Below are 25,965 nucleotides of genomic sequence, written 5' to 3' on the forward strand. Positions count from 1 at the left end.
GGGCTGATCACATTACCATTGGAGATAATCCATTTCTACTCTTTTGCTTTGTGCACGTTTGTGTATTTATGAGAGAGGGAGAGCAGTTCATATTTGCTGCTCAGTTCACTTTCAATTCTGTCAAGAGCGCCTCGGTAATTCAAATAGTGACATGGAGTCATAATCATTCATCTGATGGATAAATTATATATTTGATTAAATTTTTCTCGCTCTTCCAGACTGAAAGTAAATCAGAAAAACAAACTCTGCCCTACGGCAAATATTAGGAAACTATAAAAAGCATTCTTAGAGTGCTCAGAGGAGTTTAAACTTTTAATTCCTCAAAAATAAAATACATTTAAAAGATAAATAAAATGCTATATTATTCAGTGGTTCCTCACCTTGAAGAGAATACTTGTGACTCCGTCCCAATGGCTGAAATAGGGTGTGCACATACATCAGATTTCTTTTTACTACTACCACTTCTTCTAAAGCAACAACTACTAATAATAATCTTTTGTTAGCAAACAGGCCAGTAATTATCAATTATTTGGACCAGTATTTAGACAAAAAACACTCTTAATCTATTCAGCAAGGTGCAGAGAGTTCTTTAGAACAGAGAATCTCTGTCAGTACCGATATAGTATCAATATTTTAGGCTACACCAAAGCTGCAAAAAATAAATAAATAAATAAAAACTATCTGTAGGCTGAAGGCCAACTAACAAAGCCCTTTAATTAAGCCTGCTGTGTCTTTTTTTCTAAATTCGTTTCTTGTGAATAAATCACAAGACTGTGGGATGAAGCGTTTATACCAGGGGTAGGCAACCTTTCTGATGACGAGTGCCATTTAGAATTTCCTCAGAGGTCAGTGTGCCATATGATTGCATTAGCGATAAATTTAATAACGCTCTATATTAACGGTTACACACTATATAGAACCACTTTATAGAATTATATTTGTTCGCAGATGTTGGCAGCAATCAGCGAATAGTTATCAGCTATTTTGAAACCAAAAAAAAGGACACTTTTTATCCATGACAGCAAATGAACTGTACAACAGAAAATACAAAAGCTATTTATGGTCTCCTCACAACAATGATAAGAAAAATAAACTGGGCCAATATGGCATGTCTGTTAATACAGAGACAAACATGTTAATGTGATCTCTGGTCTCCCACTCAGAGATACAGGTCTCCGAGTGTCCAGCATTCAGACGGCTACCTGAGGAGACTCATGTGAGAGAAAATCTACTCACACAGATATGTAGAGCCAAATACTGTCAATAAGGCCTCTGCAATGTTTTGAAGACAGTTAAACTTGTCAGGTAGTGATGTCCAGCAGGTGAAAATGCAAGCTCCATGAACACACACAGCTATGGATTCCAGCTGCTTCGATGTTATATGTATGATTTTTATCATACATCATACATCTATCATAAGCTTCAGAGAATTATTTATTAAAAGCTAGACATTTTAAATGAGAATAAGAAAGTATTTCTTTGTGCCCCCCTTTCCCTGTTAATGTCCTACCTGGCCCCCTGGCAAAACTTTGCTAGACCCACCCCTGCACAGTTACCAGCTGTCAGCTACTTAGAAACAGATCCTGGTGTTATTTGTTTCTCAGGAACAGTTCATAACTTCCCTTCAACTCATTCATGTCACCTAAAAGGCAAACCTGTTTCTCCATCACCTGTTCAGCTCTGATGATTCAGTAAAGACATCTCCTGGTTTCATCTTCCTCTCACAAGATAACCAAACCGACATCATGACCAGCAGCTTTACAGCTGTGGCTCCAGCAAACATCAGCTACTAGAAAGTAATATTAAATACATTCTAACAACAGCTGATCAAGCTTAAACGTGCTGCTGTTGTTTAGCGCGACATTCGACGGTTTCCTCTTTCTGGCGCAAAGTGGGCGATAAACAAAAGAGAAAAAAGGCGATCAGCTGATCATTGATCAGTTTCATGATTGAAGTAGCAACCACCCAGCTGTATAGAAACTCCGTCATGCTAGCTAGCACGCAGTACGAGTTATTGTAACTGACTGTAAAAAGTCAGCACAACAAAAATAAACTCCACCTAAACTTGGTTCATATCTGACCCAGATAGACTGCAGGTCATAACTTCTTACCTGAAGTTCAGTTCACCTGACACTCGGACCGGCGGCCGCCTCGGGTCTCTCCTCTTGCCTCTCCTTTCTCTCATCCACCTGCTGGCCTCCACCACAGATTACTGAATCTGTGGAAGCTCCGCCACAGCCACCACCAAACAACTGAGTTATTTTTACACACCGACCAGCATCTGGCCAATCCACCACCTTTTATTGTTTATACCGTTACAAAGAAAAAAAAGTCAAATGCCCAGTATGCCCGATGGCCAGTCCAGCTATGGTCGTGCCATCAGTTAACCCTTCGCATGCCAACTGTGGCACGCGTGCCTAGGGTTGCCGACCCCTGGTTTATACAAACATTGAACACAAATGCCATTAGTTTAAGTGCCAAGCAGTCTGAGATCGAAAGAAAGTGACTAAGGTCTGACCCACAGTTGCAGAAACACCACTTAAGACTCACGATGACTGAGCCTGTTCATTATGTGACACTATTAGACAATCTGAGAACCAATGATTTTTATTTCAAACACTCACTCATCAGATTATGTCATTACACTGTTAACCTGAACTTACTCACTCCTGTTTGCATATCTATTCTTTCTGCTGTCATTTAACATTTTTATCATCTGTTTCTTGCTGTTTTTTTTTTCTTCTTGTCAGTCCTTCATGTTATTACTAAGCTCCTTGCTGCTTATTCATGGTTTGTAAAATGCAGTATGTCTCTTTCCATTCCCATATTCCTTTTCTTGATTTTCTTTTTTCTATACCTCACATTTAAGGATTTTGTGTCTTTTTTCCCCTCTGCCCAAATCTTTATCCCTACAGTGGGAGGAAATAAGCGGCGTAGATGAGAAGTATAAGCCCATTCGGACATACCAGGTGTGCAATGTGATGGAGCCCACGCAGCAGAACAACTGGCTGCAGACGGGCTGGGTGGCACGTCGAGGTGGACAGCGCATTTTTGTGGAGCTCCAGTTCACTCTGCGTGACTGCAACAGCATCCCTGGTGTAGCAGGCACCTGCAAGGAGACCTTCAACCTCCTGTATGTCGAGTCAGACAGGGACCTTGGAGGTGTGACGCGAGAGGACCGGTATACCAAGATAGATACCATTGCTGCTGATGAGAGCTTCACGCAGGGTGATCTTGGTGAGAGGAAGATGAAGCTGAACACAGAGGTGCGCGAGATCGGCCACCTCAATCGTAAAGGGTTCCACCTGGCATTCCAGGATGTCGGTGCCTGCGTGGCACTGGTGGCTGTGCGGGTTTACTACAAACGCTGTCTCGCAACCGTCCAGAACCTGGCAGTGTTCCCCGATACAGTGGCCGAGGCAGCGTTTGCCACGCTTGTAGAGGTGCGCGGCACCTGTGTTAACAACTCTGAAGTTGACACAGACAGCCCTCCCAGGATGCATTGTAGTGCCGAAGGTGAATGGCTGGTGCCTATTGGGAAGTGCAGCTGCAGCGCCGGCTACGAGGAGGGACACAGCAGCTGTGAAGGTAGGGAATGGAAAATCAGATAGTGGGATGTGTGGATACACGAATAAGAATGCAGCAAATACAAGCAACGAGAAAGGAGTTGTGTTGGAAATGAACTAAAGCAACAAATCCAGAATACTGAATAAAGAAAAGAAAGAATTAGCAATGTTTTCATGTGTTTTAGCTCTTTGATAGAATGCTCTGGACTAACAGCGAGCAGGAACACAACAGGAAAAAAACAAAAACTGTGTGTGATTTTTTTGTTTGTTTTCTTTTAAACACAACTTGGTTTGAATTTTTGCTAGAAACCGGTGTCAGTGTATTGAATAGCACATACAAAATACAGCAAATAATTGCATTGCAATCAAAACTGATGATTTGTATGCAAACTAAGTGAAATTGGCATTTTTTTCATGTGTTAAATGGCAGTGCCACTTGCATTAGAGCCAATCCAAATTCCAAATTACATTGGAGGTTCAGGCAGATATTGCTAGCAGCTACAAATATTATAAAGCTGTATAGTTCTGTTGAAGATATATTGATTGATTGATTGATTGAATCTTTATTTTGAACATGTTGAAAAAGTATAAAAAAAAGAATTAAAAGAGACAAATGAACAAAGCAAACAAAAGGAAAACGAGCAACCACAACTCCAAATAACGTCCATGTTCAAAAAGGAGCAGGAATTTAGTTAAAAAGACTCTGAAATTGACATCTGTATTGAGACACACACAGAGATACAGCAGATACTGTAAGAGTGAACGAGGGAAAGGGAATAAGTGCAGGTGAGCAAGGACAGAAAGGAGAAATCAATGTTAACGAGTGTTTAGACAAGAAGAACGATCCGCAGTGGTCATGTTTTTAGAGGGCAGACAATAGAAGTACAAAGACACCTTTCTCATTCATTTTCAAACTGTGCCTCCTTTTGTTCTATACTGACAGTGCCATCGATTGCGAGGATCTTGACTTGTCAGAGATGTTAAAATATTTCGTGTTTATGTCCAAACGTTGTCACAAATATTGGCATGTGAGGCATGGTGTGTGTACCGTGAGTATGAGAAGTGTGAAGAGCCTGGTGTGTGTGAATGTGAACACAATGACTTTGTGTACTGTTTCTTCAGAAGGCCGTGTCCCAAGCTTGACAACACATCTTTCTTTCATGAGGCATAAATGTCCCGATTAACACACAGACACACCTACACGAAGTGCTGCCATTAGTAAGCTAGCGGGTGGTTTGATGTGTTGCTTTCTGACGTAAACTGAAACGGACAGTATTGCGATCTTTTGTCACAATTGCTCATATAATAGCAGCAGTTTGAACGCCTGACTCTCGCTGTTAGTTTTCACACCCCATCTTGAATTATTGTGCAATGTGATGTGGGTGTTGGAGTCACTTGACTAGACTGTAACGTGCAGTCATGGGACAGTAATTTAGACTGTTGAACTTGGTGCGGTGATCTCATATTGATCCCTGCAGTGGTTTTTTATTAAAAATGTATTGATTCTGTGTATTTGATTAACAATAGTAATTTACATCAGCGTGTTTGTATTCCAAAGTGAAGCTCATTGTGCTACTAACTAAAATATATAAGAAACGGCAACATAGCTAAAAGGCTCAGTGAGTCTATCCATAAAAAGTCAAAACCTTACTTGGATTCAGTTTGCCTGCTGTCCACTTCAAGGTTGTCTCTGTCTGAAGCTCTGCACAGCTCTCAGCACTCCTGCTGTTTTCAGGTCATTTCCTTGAAGTCTCATTCTGACCACTTCCCTCTGCACGTCTTCTTTGCTGTGTCAAAGCAGCATGCCTTTAACTATACTTTCATTTTGGGGAAGAAGTCAGGTGAGCAACAATTTTTGTTGCCGTTGCCATGAAACCCATCACGTTCGGGGTCGTTTGCAGTAAGTGTTCTCCCTCAGACACCTCGGGATGTCGATGACCTTGTGCATTACCTGTGGACTTGTACATCGCATGATCTTCCAGTGAAGACTGCTGTTTTCTCATCTAAGTCATAGCAGGGACATAATATTTTCTTAACCTTAACATTTTTTGGTATGATTGTACCATATGCCGCTTTTGGAATGCTTTCATTTAGTGGGATCTAACAACCGATATGGTAATTCATCACATATCTTGTCTGTCATTGTAAATGATGGGCCGTAACAATATTAACTTTATGAAGTTTCTGTCAACAATAGTTCTGCAAAACACCTAGCTGTTGAGAGGAACCAATAGTTAAGGAAACAAATCCAGTATAAATAGTATTAATAGTAAAGTTGGTGATAAGTCGTGCAGAACTTTGGCTGCGTTGCACATTTTCTGGTTCTGCAGTAACAGTTTGACAGTTGGAGCTGAGAATTGTTTAATGATATTGGCAGTTGGGCCGTGTGCAAATAAAGTATGTGTTGCTTGTCCTGCTTTTTGTAATTACTGACAATGCTTTTTCGACAATAAAATCTTCGCCGCGGACAGAAGAATCTGACTGATGTACAAACCAACAGAGAAACTCGGAGGAGAATAACAATGTGGTACGGGGAAGCACCGCGCAGATGGATGAAGAGAGAAAGCACTGACAGGAAACCAACAAAAAAAAAGTAACATTTTAAAGGAAAAGAAGGAGTAAAGGGAGAATAGAACATGTCAGGCATCTTGCCAAAAGAGCAAGTAGACAAGGACAGTGAGTCTCAGTGATGGCACAGAAAAGCCAGCGAGTCCACAGAGACTCAGAGAGAGAGACGTTTTAGACTGCTTCTATCGGTGCTCAACCTTGACTGGGTGCAGTTTAGCAAGTAACTGTGTGGTCCACTAGGTGATAGAGAATGTCATTATCCATGAGAGTGGTCTGCTGACACACACACACACACACACGTTCCCTGTAGTGCCTCTTTCCTCACTTCAGCTGTAATGGTATGAATATGCAGCCAAAGCCCAGACATCTCCCACTGCACCAGAGCTATTGATCAGCTGTAATGCTCCACTAAACTGGGGAATTGCGCTGGGACTGCTCATACACACTTATACTAAGGACACATCTCACAGCAGACACACACACACACTTTTTTTTTTTTAATTTCATTTTGTGTGTCGGAGAAAGACATCAGGTCTCCATGTGCACCTCATAAAAATGGATAGTGAGATTACAGAAATGTTTTGTGCGCAAGGACATTTGAGTTTATATATGTCGCAATCATCCTCATGCACATGTCCTTCAAGAATATGAATGAGTAGCTGCTGTGAAGTACAACAAAAAAAGAATGCAAAGCAGTAAATCGCAACAAACACAACAAAGCTGTGATCTTCAACTGATTCCCGTGTACGTTTGCATACAGTGTTCACAGGTTCTATGTCTTATTTACTCCTGAGCATAATTGTTTAACTGAGTGAGTGAAAATGCACTAAGTGTCTCAGTCCCGGTCAATAATATCGAAGAGCCAGTGAGAAGCTACTGATAATGGTGTAAACAGATAGTGCAGTGCAGTGCAGTGCAGTGCAGTGCAGTGCAGTGCAGTAGGGAAGAGGATTATTACCGCATCCTCTGTAAGGGTCACAGAAGATTTAAGGAATGCTGGATTACTTCGGATTATGGCAACTGCTGTCATAATTCTTTTTATAAAGTTTTTACCTAGGAAGTGTAGGTATTAAAGGACATTTAACTTAATTTAACAACAACAAAAAAACTCAGCAAAAGAGCAAATTTGTTATGTGTCCAGCCATGCGGTGGCTCTCGTCTGGCTTTCATCTCTCCAGTTCGACGGCTTTCTGCATCAAAACTGAATGAATGTGTAATTATAGAAAACCTAAAAAAGACAAAAATGTGTGTGGTGTTGAAGTCGTCTCTTACAACTGAGTTACTACCAAGTATCTCTAGGATGAAAAGAGGAGATCCTGGTGTTTAAGATTTAGGTCATGCAACTAATCCGCTGTTGCTCAGAGGACCGCAAGACTGCTGCTGCTTGTGAAGATGAGTGTAAATACGAAGAACTTAGAGCTTATGTCCACTTAGCTTCCTCATGAAATACATAAAAGGCCAAAAAAGGAGAGCGAGTTTAAAAACCAGAGCGGTAGGACGACTTGGATGTGTACATCTTGACCCTGTGTGCATTCACAAGTCAGACACGCGTTGTGAGGAGCACACATATGTTCTTCGGTCTCATTATGAATAGCCGTCAACAGGAACAGACCAGGGAGCAAAAAAATTATGTAATATATTACCTCAGAAATGGTGTGTTTGATGTACATGTGTAATTATGTGTGGGGGTTTTTGCGTGTGTCTCTCTCACACTCATGAGCTCCATCCTGTTCTAATTAAGGCAGGCTGCTCTTTCTATATAATTACTGAGTTTGCCTCATGCCTTCAGCGGATTCTCTTATTATCTTTGTTTGATGCTTCACAATCCAGCTCCATCACATTCACCACCCTGCTATTCCTTCCTATTGCTCTCCTTCCCTCCGTAATTTACTACACGCCATCCTTCTCCTCCCCTTTCCCCCCTCATGCACCTTTATTTCCTTCTCCTATTTACCCCCCAACACGCTCCCTGTGCTGCCAAAGGACTGTATACTTAATTTCTATCTCACTGATCAGAGCAACACTTCACGACTTCCTCTAAAGAAACTGTTTGCGTTCTCTCTCCTCCTCTACCTCTTTCCTTTTTTTTTCTCCCTCTTTGACTTTCTGTTTTTTTTATCTTGTCTCTTTTCAATATTTCCCATCAACATTCTGCTTTTCCTGTCTCCAGCTCTTGTTTCATGCCCCCCCCGGGGTGGCCATGTGGCAGGGTAAGACGGGGTGAAGCAGGGCAAGGCAGGTTAACAGGCTGAAATCTGCTGGTGAAGCTTGGAGAATTATCCAATGCGTTTGTACAGGGCGGTGAGCGAGAAAGTGTGTGTGTGTGTTTGCGTGCTCAAATTTGGCACTAGTAGCCAATCATATGTTTCCAAAGTCGCTCCCTCTGTTGCAGTCATCTTCCGCTCTGTCTGTTGTCACTTCTTGTCATGTCCTTATCAGCCTTCCCTATTTCTTTTTGTCTCAGACAGAAGTCTTATTGTATTCTATTTCTTTTACTTCTATTTGCGTAGCTTTCCAGTCCTTCGCCAGTGATTTGTAACCACATCCTAACCTTTATGATAGAGCATCTTTCCCACTTTCCATATTCATGTTTTTGACTCATCATTCATTCTCCTTTTATCTTACATTTTGCTATCTTTATACTATCTCTTTTTGGCTAGGTGCAACCCCTGCCCATCTGGTCTCCCCTCGCTATCCTTCTCCATCTTTCTCCTTTCCAGCCACGTCACCTGCTACTGTTAGTCATTTCTCTTCCCCAGCTTTCATTTTAAATAATTCACATTCTCCAGGGAGAAAGACAAATGTGTTCTTTTGAGCCAACCATCTGATGTATTTATTTTGCTGGACACCCATACAACAAGTGGGCAAAGAGCACAAATACACACCCGTCAAACATTCACACACTAATAGAGAGCATTCCCACATAGACATACAGACATCTATGTGTGTGCTTGTTTACAAAAGTACCATTAAAATGTCCCTTGGATATTGAAAATGTGTGCTGGAGGGAGGCCAAGCACTCGCTATTCATTTTTCCCCTGCCTTACTTCACCTAGGGAGAATGAGGAAGGAAGGAATTAAGTTGGGGGGGGCATTATAGATGGAGGTGAAAATGTATTTTAGGGGGGTTGAGGAGGAGGAAGAAAAATTGGAAAGGGAATGCATAGCATTGCAAAAAAAAAAAAGGGAAAAAAAGAGCTGTCACAAATTCCTCGTCGTTTCACTGTTTGTTAGTCACTCTGCGTAAAAGCGGAATGCATAAAATATGAGTTGTAAAAGCTGAGAATTATTTCAGAGACGCACACAATGCTGGTGCAGAGAGATGACGCTAAGAAAAATGACAATGAGAAGTGAGGGAGATGATGTAGACTTGAAAGGGAGAAGACAGTGGGAGTAAAGGTGATGAGTTTTAGAGGTTAAAGGCTAAAAAAACAAGTAAAAAAACCCCAACTTGACCTGTAAGTAAAGAAAAAAAGTGGAGGTCAGAGGGAGATAATGGTAAGTTGAAGAGAAAGAAAAAACAAAGCGTGAAAAGGTGAGAACTAGGCAGAGTGAAATTGCAATGTGTTACCTTCATCCTTTTCTCTCTTTCCCCCCCTTTTCTTCCGCACCAGTCTCATGAATTAAATAGAGCCAACATGAATGCATCAAAGTTAGAAAAGGTTGGCATCCAGCTTAATCAGGTTGCTAACTCACCCGACATGACAGCCTCATTTCTCTCTGACTCACCCATGACCACTGAGCCGAATCAAATATTCAGTAAAACATGGAACTATCCTGTAAGAGCAGCTCCTGCTTATTAAGTACATGAAAACTTTGGTGTTCATAAGAAATAAAAAGACATTAGAACAAAAGAAACTGGCAGCTTTATTCCCTGGAATACCAGTTTCCTCTTTGCTTTGTTATACCGTTCCTCCTCTTTCAGTAATTATTTTCTAGCCACTACAGTATCGCTGAGGTGTGATACAATATTCAGTTGCATAAAATATTGCTCGCCATAAGACTTGAGATTAGTTACACTCATTTTTGGTGATTATAATTAAATCATATGGTACACATTTAAAATGTAAACCTGACTTAGTAAGAATTTTAAATATCACTGTGGAGAAACCGCGTTACTCAGCAGCAAATAGAATATAAATCAAAGTGAAACAATGGGGGAAGATTAACAGCACAGCCGATAAGCGTAGCACCATTTTTCTCTCCACGGGGAACATATTAAGTTGACTTATGGTTTGAGAAGCATGTTATATTCACTCAGCTATGTTTTGCATGTTTTAACAAATCACCACCCAGTAAAACCAAGTATCTCTAAATTCACTGATTAAAGGCTCCTTTTATGGGAGCCGTCTTGCACTTCCTGAATCGAAAACTATGCCTAGTTTTGAAAAATGGCAAGGACATTTCTCCGCTGTGATAATTTCTGGTGCTAATGAAAGCAAGAATACACATTAAAGCTCAATTATATTCTGTCAGACTAAACAGGAAAACTTAAATATAAAAACAACAGAGGCAGGCTCAAGCTAGCGATTTTCTTCCACAGATGCTGGCCCTTAGGCTCGTGCTATGCTATCCCAGTTGAACCACTCTGGCACATGAAAGGCTTGCTGACGACAAGCTGCATCTTAGATTAAAGATTAATGCTAAGTCTCATTATGTAAGGCTGTGTAATTCCTGGTGTCCTGAAGTGACCCAGCAGAAGAATTTTGGATGTGCTAGATGATTTACGACGCTTGTGTTTGCGTCTAAGAGTTCTTTTTCTTGGGCTCCATAGAAAAAAATCGGGGGGAAAAATCGTTATTTTGCAAGAAATGTGCACAGATCCATACATGTATGCTACCTGGCTGCACACCCCACCTCCTCATAGTAAAATATGAAAAAAATTATAATGTTAATGGAAAGGCAGTGTTCAGAAATGCCCTGCTGTCCCACAGTCTCCTCGTTCCATCCCTATTCAAGCTCTACTAATAACTTTCCATCTGTTCCAAATTGATGTGGGATCAGTGTATAGATCTGTCTGCCCCCACTTAACCTCAGTGAAATGTACTTATTCTGTCAAAACACTTGAAAGATGGCGAACGCAGGAGTGCGCACACACACACACACACACACACACACACACACACACACACGTGTGCTTATTGGAAACAAAGTCTTAAGAGGAAGCTGCTATTATTTTTAGTACTACAGGTCTCATTGAAGTCAGGAGGAGTGAAATGAGAAATAAAATAGTCAAAGTGTGTTGAGAATTGTTAAGTCAAAGGTAACTGGATTTACACAATTAGTGTTAAAGACAGTTTGTCACTCACTCTAGTAGATCTGCGTGTTCTGTACAGTGGTATGCGGTGATTAAATGGTTATCAGTTACAAGTTGATTTGTATTTTTATTTGTTTTATTTATTCATTTATTTAATGGTTTTGGGCTGGAGCCTGTCAGTGCTGACATATGCCATGACACAAGATGTGAGGCAGGGCTTGTTCAGCACAGGGGTGTATTTCTGTAATGGAGCCCATCGAGTCCATCAATGCTAACACACGGAGATAGACAGCCATTCACACCCACATCCATGCCCATAGAGTTAATGCATGTCTGTGGGCGGAAACAGGCGCACCAAGAGAAAACCCACATAGGGAAAATGCTAATAACGTGACTGTAATATGTCATCAGCACTGAAAAAGAAAATTTATTTTTGTTAGTCATTAAAACAAATGGCAAAACATCTGTAAGACTGAAAAGTGAGTTGCCTTTAACTTAAAGTATGACTAAAAACCTCGATGTACAATTATCTTTAAAATTCAGTTCACTGCATTTTTTTAAAATAAAAGTAAATCTTCAATAACCTGCACTGCTTCATTATGTTTCAAGGCAAACGTTTACATTGTGAGTTTGTATGTGATGAGCTGTGCAGCCATCCCTGTTTGAATCTACCCTGCGTATCTATGTCTGTGTATGCCGGCTGTTGTCTCTGTATTCACAGCTCGACAGAGGGGCCTGCCATGAGGACAGAGTGCCCGCCCCCCCTGGCTCCACAGTGCGCCTGGCATGCCAGCCTTTGCCAGCTTAGCTCTCCATCCCCCTGCCTTCCTTGTTTTCCTGTCATTCGTCATCACCCTCCCTATCATGCACCCTCTCTTGTGCAAACTGATACGCATTCGCACGACTCAACCCACATTCCACTGAAATGGACGGCTTTTCCAGAGACACCTGCGCCACTGCGCTCTAAATATAACACACGTAAATGCACACGCCCACACATATCCATGTATGTGTACATTAAGATTTCTTGGGCACGTGCATTTGCATATCCATATACTGAATGCACGGATCATCCCAAACACTCCCAGAAACAAACAACACTACATATGCATGCTCAGACATGGGCTTACTCCCACTCCCTCACAGGCTCATGTGTGTTATTTGTCCGTAACCCACTCCATCTGTTTCTGCCTTCACGCCTAACTAAGGCCTGTTTATCACTCGGCACACTCACGCACGCACACTCTCATTGTTTTGATGTGTAATCATGTGCAGTTCCACAAACACCTGTAGTCCTTATATTAACCAGACAACCCATAATCCTCTCGGATGGACAGGCTCATTACACTCAGATGCTCACACATCACTGAGCAAAAGCCATAAATCTAGACGTACACTTTGGCGAAATCTAATTTTATATTCTGGTAGAGTTATGAGGGATTTTGTCACACTGGCAATAATTGTTTCATGCTCTCTTTGCACACATGGACATGCCCCTTGATCATTCGCTTTCTCTCCCCGACACACGCACACAAATGCTCACAGTGGGGAACAGTGTGAAGTGATTGGCATCCTGAGTAGAGTGTTATGGGTGACATTTCCACTGTGTAGTGGTATTGAGGTCTCCTGCAGGGCCTCTGGTCCAATTGGCACATTGAGAGATTGAGGGCGTTAGGTGGGTGGAGGTTCCAGAGAGAGAGGGGCCACTGAGGGAGAAAGAGAGAGAGAAAGACACAGGGTTGCTACAGCTCCACTGGATCCTAATATCAAGCTTGGGCTCCGTAAATGAGTTAGAAAAAAATGACTTTGGATAAGTTTATACCTGTAGTTTTCCAAAGATAATCAAATAATAACAAACTGAACTCTTCATATCAAGAGGATACAAATCGACAAAAGGGAAATGGTGCTTAATCGCATTTCATTTTTAGCCTAAAGCTATTTGCAACTTGAAATTTATGTTTGATGATAACCACCATAAACAAGCCCTGGTTGATTCTGTACTGAAGCTCAAATATGTTCCCCTATAAACTGTAAATCACAGCTGCCCACAGATATAAACAGAAGCTGATAGATGACACTCTGAAAATGTAAAACTTTTGGCTTGATGAGGTTTAAATTTCTATGATGTCCTAGAACCCACGAGGAACAAAGAGGAAAACTGGTCACACAGTCTAAATAGATTAAATCGAGTCTTTTCAGGAGTGTCTCTAAATCATTGAAGCAAACAAAACTCCATCTCGCTCTCTGCTGTTTCTTTAGCTTTATCTTATGCCATTTGTTCAGTCATCCCTGTTCTTGCGTGTTACTTTTCTCAACCTTTTTTTTTCCTTTTTATCTCCCTTTCCATCAAATAAGAAGGTGAATCAAACAAAGTCTTTTATCATAATTTAATCTTTCTCAGGAAAATGTAAGTTCCTACATTCCTCTGCAGTTATCACTTTATTCGGTGGTCATTTCATCTAGCTGAAGATGATCTGATTGGGCTGATAGGAATCTTAACATTGTCTGTAAACAGAAAGAAAATTCCAACATTAACCAGCATATATAATGGGCATTATCACTTGTAATCAGTCCCATAGATATGGCCAGCAGGGGCCCTCCTCCATCTCTCAGCAGGCTGAGTAGAAAGTAATCATCCACTGTAATCAGTGATCAACAGAAAGTAACCCAATTATGTAGGAGACACTTAAACCTCTGGTTGTAAAAATTGCAGTAATATAGACAATAGGGCTTTATAACAGGAGGTTCCACAGGCAACTGTTAGTGGTATTATAACAAAGTCAAAGTGATTGGGAACAACATCAACTCAGCTGGATCAGCAAGTGCTAATACACAAAGAGGTCCTCAACTTTCTGCAGACCTCCAAATGTGGCATTCAGATTAGCTCAAGAACAGTGCTTCCTGGGTTTACATGGCCAAACAGCTGCAACCAAGCCTTACATCTGTTACACCCCGGCCTAGGCAACCGGGGTGCAACGTAGAAAAATAAAGATAAGGAAAAATAAAACCACGAAGGCTCTCCACCAAAATCCCAAAACGAAAATATCCCATGACGAAATTATTAACCAACCCATTTACAACTATTTACAACAGACTATTTATTCACAACAAAACACCAAACTATTTACAACGGGGGGAAAGATCGCGACCATGACATACTGAAACACAAGGCTTAAATACATAGAAGGAGCAATCAGGGAATGGACCACAGGAGGGAAACACAGCTGGGGCAAATTAGAACTGACGAGACAGGGAAAATGTAAACTGAACACACTAAGATAACACAGACTTTCAAAGTAAAGCAGGAAATACATAAGTCATGCAAAAACAAAACACTGACACACCGAAACGTAACATTTCCCCCTACCCAAAAATCAAACATGTAACCCCAAGTGAAAAGTTTGATTCAGACAAACGAAGGCTGAAACGAAGGCAGACGAAGCTGATGGAGGCTGGAGCGGTCCCACTGACCCTCCAGCAGACGACGAAGGCTGGAGCGGTCCCTCGGACCCTCCAGCGAAGGCGGATGAAGGCTGGAGCGGTCCCACGGACCCTCCAGCGACGACAAAGGCTGGGGCGGTCCCACGGACCCTCCCCCCAGCGAAGGCGGATGAAGGCAGACGAAGCTGATGGAGGCTGGAGCGGTCCCACGGACCCTCCAGCAGACGACGAAGGCTGGTGCGGTCCCCCGGACCCTCCAGCAGAAGCGGATGAAGGCTGGAGCGGTCACTTGGACGCTCCAGCGAAGGCGGATGAGCAGCTCACCAGCTGCACACACGGACACGCAGCCCACCAGCTGCACACACGGAACCGCAGCCCACCAGCTGCACACACGGACACGCAGCCCACCAGCTGCAGAAGGCTGGAGCGGTCCCCGGGCCCTCCAGCGAAGACAGACGGAGGCTGAAGCGGTCCTCGGACCCTCCAGCGAAGACAGACGGAGGCTGAAGCGGTCCTCGGACCCTCCAGCGAAGACAGACGGAGGCTGAAGCGGTCCTCGGACCCTCCAGCGAAGACAGACGGAGGCTGAAGCGGTCCTCGGACCCTCCAGCGAAGACAGAAGGCCGAAGCTGTCCCTCCTTCGGACCCTCCAGCGATCCCGGACCCTCCAGCGAAGACAGACGGCTGAAGCGGTCCCTCCCTCGGACCCTCCAGCGACGGCGGACGGCTGAAGCGGTCCTCGGACCCCTCAGCGATTGGACGAGCCCCCATATGTTACACCCCGGCCTAGGCAACCGGGGTGCAACGTAGAAAAATAAAGATAAGGAAAAATAAAACCACGAAGGCTCTCCACCAAAATCCCAAAACGAAAATATCCCATGACGAAATTATTAACCAACCCATTTACAACTATTTACAACAGACTATTTATTCACAACAAAACACCAAACTATTTACAACGGGGGGAAAGATCGCGACCATGACATACTGAAACACAAGGCTTAAATACATAGAAGGAGCAATCAGGGAATGGACCACAGGAGGGAAACACAGCTGGGGCAAATTAGAACTGACGAGACAGGGAAAATGTAAACTGAACACACTAAGATAACACAGACTTTCAAAGTAAAGCAGGAAATACATAAGTCATGCAAAAACAAAACACTGACACACCGAAACGTAACACATCACCAAGTGCAATGTAAAGTGTCAGATGCTGTGGTGTAAAGCACGCCACCACTGGACTCTAGAGCAGTAGAAACGTGCTCTCTGGAGTGCTTCTCTGTTTGAAAATCTGATGGACGAGTCTGGGTTTGTTGGTTGCCAGGTAACAGTTTGACTGCCCTGTGCGAAGTTTGGTGGAACTAAGATAATGATGTGCGGTTGTTTTTCAGGATTTCGGCTGAGTTCTTTAGTTCCAGTGAAAGGAAGCATACCAAGAACTTTTGGGCAATTTCATCCTCCCAACTCTGTGGGAACAGTTTAGGGATGGCCCATTCCTTTTTCAACATGACTGTGCACTAGTGCACAAAGCAAGGTCCATAAATACATGGATGAGTGAGTTTGGTGTTAAAGAACTTGACTGACCTGTACAGAGTCATGACCTCAGCCTGGTAGAAACCTTTGGGAGGAATTGGAGCGGAGTGTGAGAGTCAGGACTTCCTGTCCAACATCAGTGTCAGACCTCACAAATGTGCTTCTGGAAGAATAGTTGAAAAGAAATCCCATAAACACACTCTTCGAGTTGTATGAAAGCAGACAAGCAAATACATTTGGGAATATAGCATACTTTTGTAAGTGAAGTTTTTCAACCCACTAGTGATCTTTTGCTCACCCCAGCTAAGTACTTTTCATGTCCAAACCTAACCAAACAGTGTGCAAAAATGATAGTAGATTCAGGTAGCTCTTAACAATGAAAGCTAAAGCTGAACAAAAGTGAAGTCGTTAAGTATAGGTCTTGAACTCCTATATGGCTGAGAGTCTTGCAGAATATGTCTCCACTTCCTCGCCTGCCTCTTAATGTAGAATTTTATTGCCGTTTTTAAACCTGAAACACACTTAATATTTCCCTTCAGGGAGATTAAATGACCACCCCTTAATGAGGTAATGACTGTCCGCTTACCTCACTTACACTTTGGCTAAGATGTGCTGTCCTGGAAAACCGTAAATCCAGGCTTCATATAGAAAGCTGTGTGTGACAAGAGTACATTTAAACAATATTTACAAACAGCAGTGGAGTTTTCACCTGTTTTCAGGGTGCATTTGACTTTTTTTCCTCCCCCTGCTTTCTCTCCGTGACTCTTTGTGTTGTGCTACCACCATCCAGAACAATGTAAATCTACTGTTGAATTAGTTATTTTCCCTCCCTATCATCCATCACACACGACACACTGAGAGGGCGGAGTGCGCAACAGTGAGAGACTGCGTGGTGCAACGAACCATCGCCATGTTTACACAGATTGAAAAATCAGACCCGGGGAAAACATAAGTTCAAACATGTGTGTTCATGTTTAGTGTTTTTTTGTTGTTGTTTTTGCCATGCAGCACACAGACACACAAAGACAAATACAGACTTGCATCTTGTGAAATACATCTTTGGTTGACCATCTCATGCAGAATATACACACGTACGCAGAAATTGTACATTGCAGCGTTTTGTGTATCTGGCGTTGCCTTCTTTTTGTGTGTTTTTTTTTTTCAGGGTTAGGGCTATTTAAACTTGTTTGATGCAGTGGATTGTTTTTCTGTGTCTTTAATGTTTTCTGCAGAATTTCAATGCTCTTGGCCGTTACACATGGAAGCTTATCCATAAGATGTGTGTACACATCACAGTTGACTGAGCATACACTTTACCTTTAGTTTTTTTGGCTGTGCTTTATATGTCATCTGTATATGCTATTTTGGCACTGAGAAACCACAAGGCGCACACACACACACACACACCTAAAGTCAACGGTTTGTATGTCATGTGGTTTTAACTGTCCCTGCCGGCGGTGATGGATGGTGTATTTATGAAGCCCCTTTCCGTGCTCTGGATCAAGGACTCAAAGAATCATCCAGTCTGACGGAGAGAGCGGGATGGGTGGATCAAGGGATGACAGAGGCAAGGATAGAGGGAAGGAGTAAGGATGTATGACTGAAGAGAAAGGGAGGCAGCAGAATGGAGGGATTTTGGAGGGGCGAAGGGGACGGGGAAGGAGAAAAACAGGACTGCCTGCTTGATGGGAAGGTCATAGTCAGCAGGGAGTACTGGAGTCCTGCTGAGCTGGGAACATGTCGCACAAACACACACCTACAAGTGCAATTTCTCTTTATCAAATTGGGGGAAAAAAAGGTCCCGAATCCTCCGTCACCAACTGACATTCGTTAGTGTCCAAAATGCGTGAAAGATGCATCAGTTAAACATTGGATAACACAACGAGTCAGCTTGTTATAAAGATACATTAATGTGACAGATATTTATTGTCTCAACAATACACTTTGTAGCACATTCAGTCTTTACCATCCTAATGCATGCACATGCTTGCATACACATCCACTTGTGTGCAAAAGCAGCCTCGCTTCTTATCGTTTTTTATTCGTCTCTCTGGTTTCGTCTCACCCAGCCAGCTTCATCTATTCTGTGTCGTTATTCTCATTTGGTACGAGGATAAATCTCATCCCAGTTTTTGAGGCAGCAGTTGTAAGCCAGATAGAAGTAGACAGTAAACTATTAGACAGAAAGACAGATGGCCAGAGGAGGGATGGACAGCAAAAACAAGCAGACTAGCTGTTAAGTGTTTATATGAATAAGCAGGCAGGAAGACTGACACGCACATTTGGTAGCTGTTAAATCAAAGAAAAAACAGTTTGCAGGACATGTTGACACATTGGAGACAGAATGGGAATACTGGAATTTTGAATTCACAAGCATATCAGAAGTACAGTAGATTTAGAGCCTTAGATATTGTTGTTTTAGCTGATGATCCAAGAACCCTTTGAAACTTGTTTCTGTTATTTGATAGGATATATATAATAGCTAAAAATTGATGAGAGTTGTGGGAGTGGGTAACATTAAACAAAAATGGACTCAGTCGTGGGCCTTGACTTTGCAATTACAGTATCAATCTGTTGGGCTCCACAATTTTGAGCTTAAAAATGGTATATTTGAAAGATTAAGAAAATCTTGCAGAAATGGTAAATAAAATGGAAACAAAGTGTTCAAGCAAGACACAAAGTCAACCTCGGCCACAAAGTCAAGCTCGACCACAGCACCAGCAGATTGGTGGTTCTCAATGCCAGCCAATTTCAGCTTATGTCCAAGCCCATGCTGTTCTACACATCCAACCAGCCGCGTTATATAAGGAGTTTCATTTATGCTGTTTTAACCTGCTTACAGTTGTTGCCCATCTCCACACCAGCTTTCCTGCCTGCTTTATACAGTATCTTCCTGCTACACTCTGTGGAAGGTAAGGAGAAATCCCAAACATGATTCAAATTTAAATCATTTTTACATTCTTTACATTTAAATTAACCATTATTTGCATTTAAATTCTGCTAAATTTAAATAACAAAATCTTGACTATCGTGGACTGAAAGATTGTTATTACTATATCAATTCATTTCAAATACATAAGTAAGACTACAAATTGTACACATACAAAGTAGTTTGTATGTGTACTATTACGTTTCTGGGAAAAGTAATGCAGTTTCTGAAAAAAAAAATGGTTTTTTTTAATTAATTTTGGATGCAGTTATACAAATAAAACACTTTTTCTTTACTAAATTTACTAAAAAAAATTAAAATATGCCCTGATTTGGAAGATTCTTTGGTTACCACTATTAAGAGAAATACATGAAAAAAATATAAAATAACAACAAAACAATAGCTTAAATGAGTAGAATTGTGTATATCAGAAAAAAATACAATACAATATGATAAAACCAAATATCTTAATTAATGTGATATCAAAATTAATAAAGCAAAACTGAATACATGTAAATATTATAAAAATATTGAATGATAATATACAACATGCTAAATATTTATAAATTAATTTGTTTCAAATAAAGCTTCAATTTTCTTCAATTTTAGTGAGCAAAACCGCGAGGAATGAAAACCTACATTGCCAAAAGTTCTGTTGTTTGCAAGTCATACAGTAAGGTGTTGGAGTCCAAAGTCAAATCCTGTTCTAGCTGTCAGTTGCTAAAGGCAATATTTCTTCGTGATTTTCCACAGAGCATACCTGCCTAGCTTTACAGTTTTCTCCATAAGGGTGGCTCTCTGCATGTGGTAACTGCACTTGTCAGGAAGACCTGCAAAAGTGGTAATAAATGAAGTAAGAGTTCCTACTGCCTCCCCTTTATATTTTCTTAACCCTCGAGCTGTCCATCTGTACAGGGATGAAGCTGATGCTGGAGTACATTTTTCAGTGTGCTTTGTTGATCTACTGTTAGAAAAGTGTTATAAAAATGAAGAAAGTGACAAGTTGCCAGTTAAATTTGCTATTTTCATTTGCGTAATCATCATCTCATAAAACGTTCTGCTCATAGAATTGTACTTTTTTTTACACGTGGACAAAGTGAAAAGTTGATCTTGGTCAAATAAAGTAGACAATTACAGGAGTAATAAAACATAATTAATTAATAAAACATAATTTTATCTTTTTATAATGTCTTGTGTTAAAGAAAAATGGTTTCATCCACTCGATCTGATCTTTTGATTTGTTGATGTTAAAGAAATTCTCTCCTGCTGCAGGAAACACTCTGTGCAGGTGCAGCAGATACCTTTTTGTCTGTCTGCCAAACGGCCTGGCTGTCATGGAGGTGATGTCCTCTGTTAGCATAGGACAAATTGACCTGGACCTCGGGGCAGCCTGAGGGGACACTGCTGATTGTTTCTATACTGTCCTCAGTGGCTGTCATCTGCAGAAAAAAGCTCTGCCAGCACATCTTACTTATCCAACAGGGGAGAACACACTCGAGTATTCTGCAAGCACTTTTTTATTTCCAAAGAAATTATGAAGTATTTATATATGTTATTGTTGCTAACTGAAAATGAAATCCTTGAAAAATAGGGACAGCATTATAAGACACTGAAAAACAGAATTTGCGGACTTCTCAGCTCTTTACATTAAGTTTTGTATGTCATATGTTATGTCATAACTGTTTTTTCCTAAACTTTACACCAGGTGTTTTTTATTGAAATCCAGTCACTTGTGCACTTCTGGTCAAAGCATCTTGGAGTATTTAGCAAATATGCATCTCAAAGCACATTTAGTGTCATGATTATATGTGCATCTGTGTGAGTTCAGGGAGTCATGTTAGTGGCAATCCTGCTTTGGCGTTCCCTCCATCTGTGTGCTTTGTGCTATAGTTCCCTTGAGGCCCTTACACACTCTCTGATGGCACATCAGAAGCTCCCACCTATAAACACCAGCATCAATAACTTACACCCCTCGTTCTCACTCTTTGTCTCTTTCTCTCTCCCTCTCTCTCTGCTGGCTGACTGTTGTTTATATGGCTGTAAAATTCAATTAGGCTGCAGGGGAGTGGGCCGGTCTGCATTACTGCCTGCCAGGGTGACATTTCATTTGCAATGAATCATGGGCCAGAGTAGGACCTGGCCGGCAAGCAGAACAACACTTCTCCTCATATCTGTCCCCTTCTTCTTCTTTCTTTCTTTCTGTCTTTGCTACTTCAAATACTTTACACCCTCTTTCAGTTGCATGGCACATGAACCATTTTACCCTTTCCTGAGTTGTGACGCCAGAAAAAAACCCTTTTGTTTTCTGGCTGCCTGCCGTTCAAGAGAACAAACTAAGTGTGACAAAGGCAAAGAGGGCAGTGGTTAATAATCACTGCCTTCTTTGCCTTTCTCCCCTCTATAGATTTGCTTTTTTTATCCTCCTTATCCTTTTTTTTATCCTTTCTTCTTCTTCAGTCTCCTGCTGTTTATGTCAGTACAAATATTTTAGCCCCAGTAAGCTGCTGTCCACCTCTTACCTGACTCATTTTGATTGAGGCCAGGACCTTAACATTTTAGGTCCATTTCAGATCCCCAAAAAAGGCCTCATCAAATTTTAACATGCATCACTTTAGCCGGCACAAGTGGTGTCATGCCATTGCCCCTGCTGAAAGGCAGGCTTTGCTCGAGGACAGGAAACAGAATTAGATATAAGAATTTTTAAAACCCCAAGCACAGGAGCTTGTAAGTCACAAATTGGTGGATTTGAGAAATTTTTCTTTTATGCAATTTGAGTGTGCTGACTGCATTCTTTTAGAACAGATCAAATTTCTGCCTAAGACCACAGAGTAAACTGTGAGATGAAAAATTGCCTCTTTTGCTCATTAAGGGAATGTAAACTGAGTAAAATAAATGGGGTGGCATTGAGAAAAGCATGCCTTAACACTCTAAATTAATGCATAAACTGCCTCTGATTACACTGCGAGAAGATTATATATAAATTGAGGATAAACTTTGAATAATCTAATACATTGTCATCCATGCTGAGGAGGTATTACTGTTTCCCTTAGAAGTATGCTGAAAACATACCGGGGCTCTTGTCTGTTTGAATTCAATCTTACAGAAACAGGCCTCTGACTTATTTTGAGTCCTTGCCTGTAATTCAGTAAAACCTAGTGTACGCTATTAATAATGTATGTTAAGTGCTCTGATTTTAGCTGTGGTTTGTTCCTTTGTTCTTTCCCTGAGTGCAAAGTTTGCTTGCATTGGTTTTCTTTGTTCGTGTGAACTTGTTGTGTGTTTGGTATTTGTATCAGGTTTGTAGTCGTGTATATTTATTGTATTTCCAGAGGATAGTGTTACCGTGCTGTAGTGTTTAACCAAGCTGGTAGTTTGATTTTTACCTGCTGTTTTCTTAGTCCAAAATGTATGCACAGATTCTGGTATGGTTTATTTCTGTGTGTTACTATCATTTAATTTGCCCTGTGTTGATTGATATATGAATATGCAGAGTCTAAATATGTGCAACGCGCAAGAATTTGTACAAGGGACCAGATTTTAAGTATGGGGGGCTTTCTGGCTTCCATTTGTAGTGCAAGTAGTGCCACGCCATCACGTTTAAGTGTGCTTGGTATTTGCAGGTAAATAATCCACATTAATGGGAAAATAGGAAACACATTTGCTGAAATTCGATGCATTCATGAACAGCAGCAGGCACACAGAAAAAGACATTTTCACCGGATATATCTGCTGTCTGTGCTGGAGCACTCAAAATATTGGCCCATGTCCCCAGAGGCTATGTCAGCAGACAATAGCCGTTGGGTTCCTTGTGGGATTTCAAAAAAAAATTTTTCCAAACCCTAAGGTGACATTTTTAAAGTCCAGCAGGCTCTTGTTTTTTTTTTCTTTTTAAGTTAAAAACTTTTTCTCCTTGCTGTTGATCACTATTCCTTTGAGAGCGAGCATGTTCTGTGTTAATTTTTTATGTCTTGGAGTCGTATTACACCATATATCAAAATTAGTCATCTAAATACCATCCAGCAGAACTCCAATTAAACTTTTCTTGTTCTAAAGGGAAAAAAAACAAAAATGGAAATTCTGAATATCATTACACAAATGAATAGGTTATGGTTTTGTAACACATATATTGATTATGTTACAAGATTCCTCAGCTAACATGCTTTTTCAGTCCTTTTCTTCAGTTTTATATTTAAAAATAATAATAAACTGCTTGGTAACCTGCACAGCATAAAGCATGTGTTGTCAGAATTATATGAGAAGGCTTTATCTACACATCATGTTTGTACAAAAGCTCTGAGTGCTTAATGTTTCTCTAAAACATTTCTATAAAACAAGCCAGGTGATAATCATGTACAACAGAAATGCCTGTGTGATCCTGAAGCTGGGGGCTTACAGTGTATTCACATAAATTTGCACAGACACACAAACATAGAGAAAGACATACTTGTGCATATATAGGCTTTAAAAAAAAAATGGTTCTGTCATTCTCTGCTTACCTCTGTCTCGACTGTCCCTACACGCACACCCACACATACTAAATGCCCACAGCGAATCCATCCCTGCTCAGTTTCAGGATGCGCACTGTAGGGAAGGTGATCTTTATTTAAATCCAGTTGTCTGTGCTCACTCCTAATCTCCTCCCTCAGAAAGAAGGGATTTTGCTGCTCTGCTCCGCTCACTGATGTGATTTACACCAGGAGGGGGAGGAAAGGGATGAAGGGATGGTGGTAAAAGTGAATGATGGGAGATGGATAGGATGTGGGAAAATGTTATCGGTCTTTGAAAAGGCTGTGGACATAAAGGAAAAGGTCTGCAAATGAAAGATTAAGGGGTTTCGAAAATCCACTAGGAGAGACTACCACATAATTGTACATTTTTGGGGTTTTTTTTAAGCAGTTTTTTTTATATGTGGTGATGTGAAATGACATGCAGTGTTCTGTGGGACCATCATCTGTCTCTATACATCAGCAATAATGCACCTTATTACTTCAAGTTAAAGCAGTTACTGAAATGCCCTTGACAAAAATAAAAATATCTGTCCCAAAATCACTTAAGATCATACGCCATAGACATTTGTTTCCTCAGCGTCAAATGAAATCAAGTTTTTGTGTAGGCATTTAAATGTTTAAAATCATTTGTGGCATTGTTTGTGATTACTAAGAGTAAAATTTGAATGCACAGATCATCTGATATGCAAAGATCACATGTGCACATGGTGTTTTGAGGAATTTTTCATGCTGATCCACAAACATATGTTTGTACTAGGACATCTGGGCATCTTGTATATTCTTGTTATTTCAGATAAAAGTCATTTTAGTCAGTTCAGGCTTATCTGATTCTTATTCTTGAGAAGAGATATATCGAGGTGTGCATAAATGCTAACCATCTGCACTTTGTATTGTTCGTCCAAAGGACAATGTCCCAGAATGACATTAACTGCATTAAGTTCTACTTGGTTAGAGAATGGTGGTATTAGTTCATTTAGAGTTGTAGGCGTTTGCTTATGCACAGCTCTCTTAAAATCGGTTGTTTGGATGCAACTTTACAAACCAAACAAGCTATACTTGTTCAGTCTTTTTCTAATTGCACTTTCATGAATTTTAACATGTAACATGCTAACTGAGGCCTGTAGAGTCTGATATGTAGCTCTTCATTTACTTTTATTTATTTATTTTTGATAAGTCAGATATTTCTACCTAGAAAGTATTCATGCATTAATGTGTTCTTTAGTTCTAATTAAAGTTTGACTGGCACTCTGGGTGAAGTGCTCAGCATGTTTTCCACCATCCATTGCCCAGACCTTCTGCATGGTCAAACAGCATTACAGAGATAATTCCTATTACTCCTACCACGCTAGCTTCTCAACCCATTGAATCTCCTTTCAGCTTTCTTTCCCTCTTTTTTTTCTTTTTTGAGCTCACTCTCGCCTCTACTTTTGCCTTTGTCCTCACCACTTTTCTTCACCCTTCAACTGTTCTTTTTCAAAGACAAAAAGTTTTGTACCCCTGTCTGTGGGATTGGATCAATCCATCCTTGGGACCTCCTACTAGCGTCCTAAACCACTGGGCCCAACCATTAAACTCTGCATGGGGGGATTACGGTTCATTCCTCTCCGTATTCCCCTTGACTTGTTTTCTTCAGCTACCCTATCGCTCCTCCATTCCTCTAATGCCTGAAACACTCTGTCTTCCTCTCCTTCATTTATGCCGCTCCCCCCTTTTGATCGATACCTTTGCTTCCTCTCCACTTTTCTCCCTGCTTGTCTTGTCTTCTCCCATGCCCCCATGTCCTTCAGCTGTTATGTGTGTATGTTAGTCGGAGACCCTCCCTACAACTCACAGGAGGAAGATGCCAATTAGTCCAAAGGCCCAGGATATTTCAGCTGCTGCTCCATATGACTGTGTTTCTGTTTCATCAGTTCCTCAATGTAAACTACAACAACCGTACAAACACGAAAGTTAGGAAGGATTAGTGTGCGGTTGTGTGTGAGTACGTATGTATTCTACACAGCAACCTAGAGAAGCCCACCCCCTAATAGGGTGAGTCAATACCCAGTGTGAGAAAGGCAATAACCCCCAGTGGCAAACCTCTTATCTCTCGTCTCTCCTTCCCCTCTTTATCTCTCTTCCCGTCTTTCTGTCTTTCTGTTGCTCTGTGTGGCACTGTCT

At 41.2% G+C, this 25,965-nt stretch overlaps 1 protein-coding gene across 2 annotated transcripts in view; it reads left to right on the forward strand.

The window, feature by feature from the left end:
• epha10 (EPH receptor A10) overlaps positions 1 to 25,965 on the forward strand; it is a 182,203-nt gene that overhangs the window by 47,639 nt on the left and 108,599 nt on the right. For both annotated transcript variants that reach the window (XM_085346411.1, XM_085346410.1), the window contains exon 3: positions 2,916 to 3,588. In XM_085346411.1, the coding sequence (XP_085202537.1) occupies positions 2,916 to 3,588 (673 nt within the window). The remainder of the gene's footprint in view (positions 1 to 2,915; positions 3,589 to 25,965) is intronic.

The sequence above is a fragment of the Diplotaxodon limnothrissa genome, linkage group LG22 (genome assembly GCF_057381915.1).
Source record: "Diplotaxodon limnothrissa isolate DT_005_m linkage group LG22, D_limnothrissa_male_GT1.1, whole genome shotgun sequence".
Taxonomy (NCBI): domain Eukaryota; kingdom Metazoa; phylum Chordata; class Actinopteri; order Cichliformes; family Cichlidae; genus Diplotaxodon; species Diplotaxodon limnothrissa.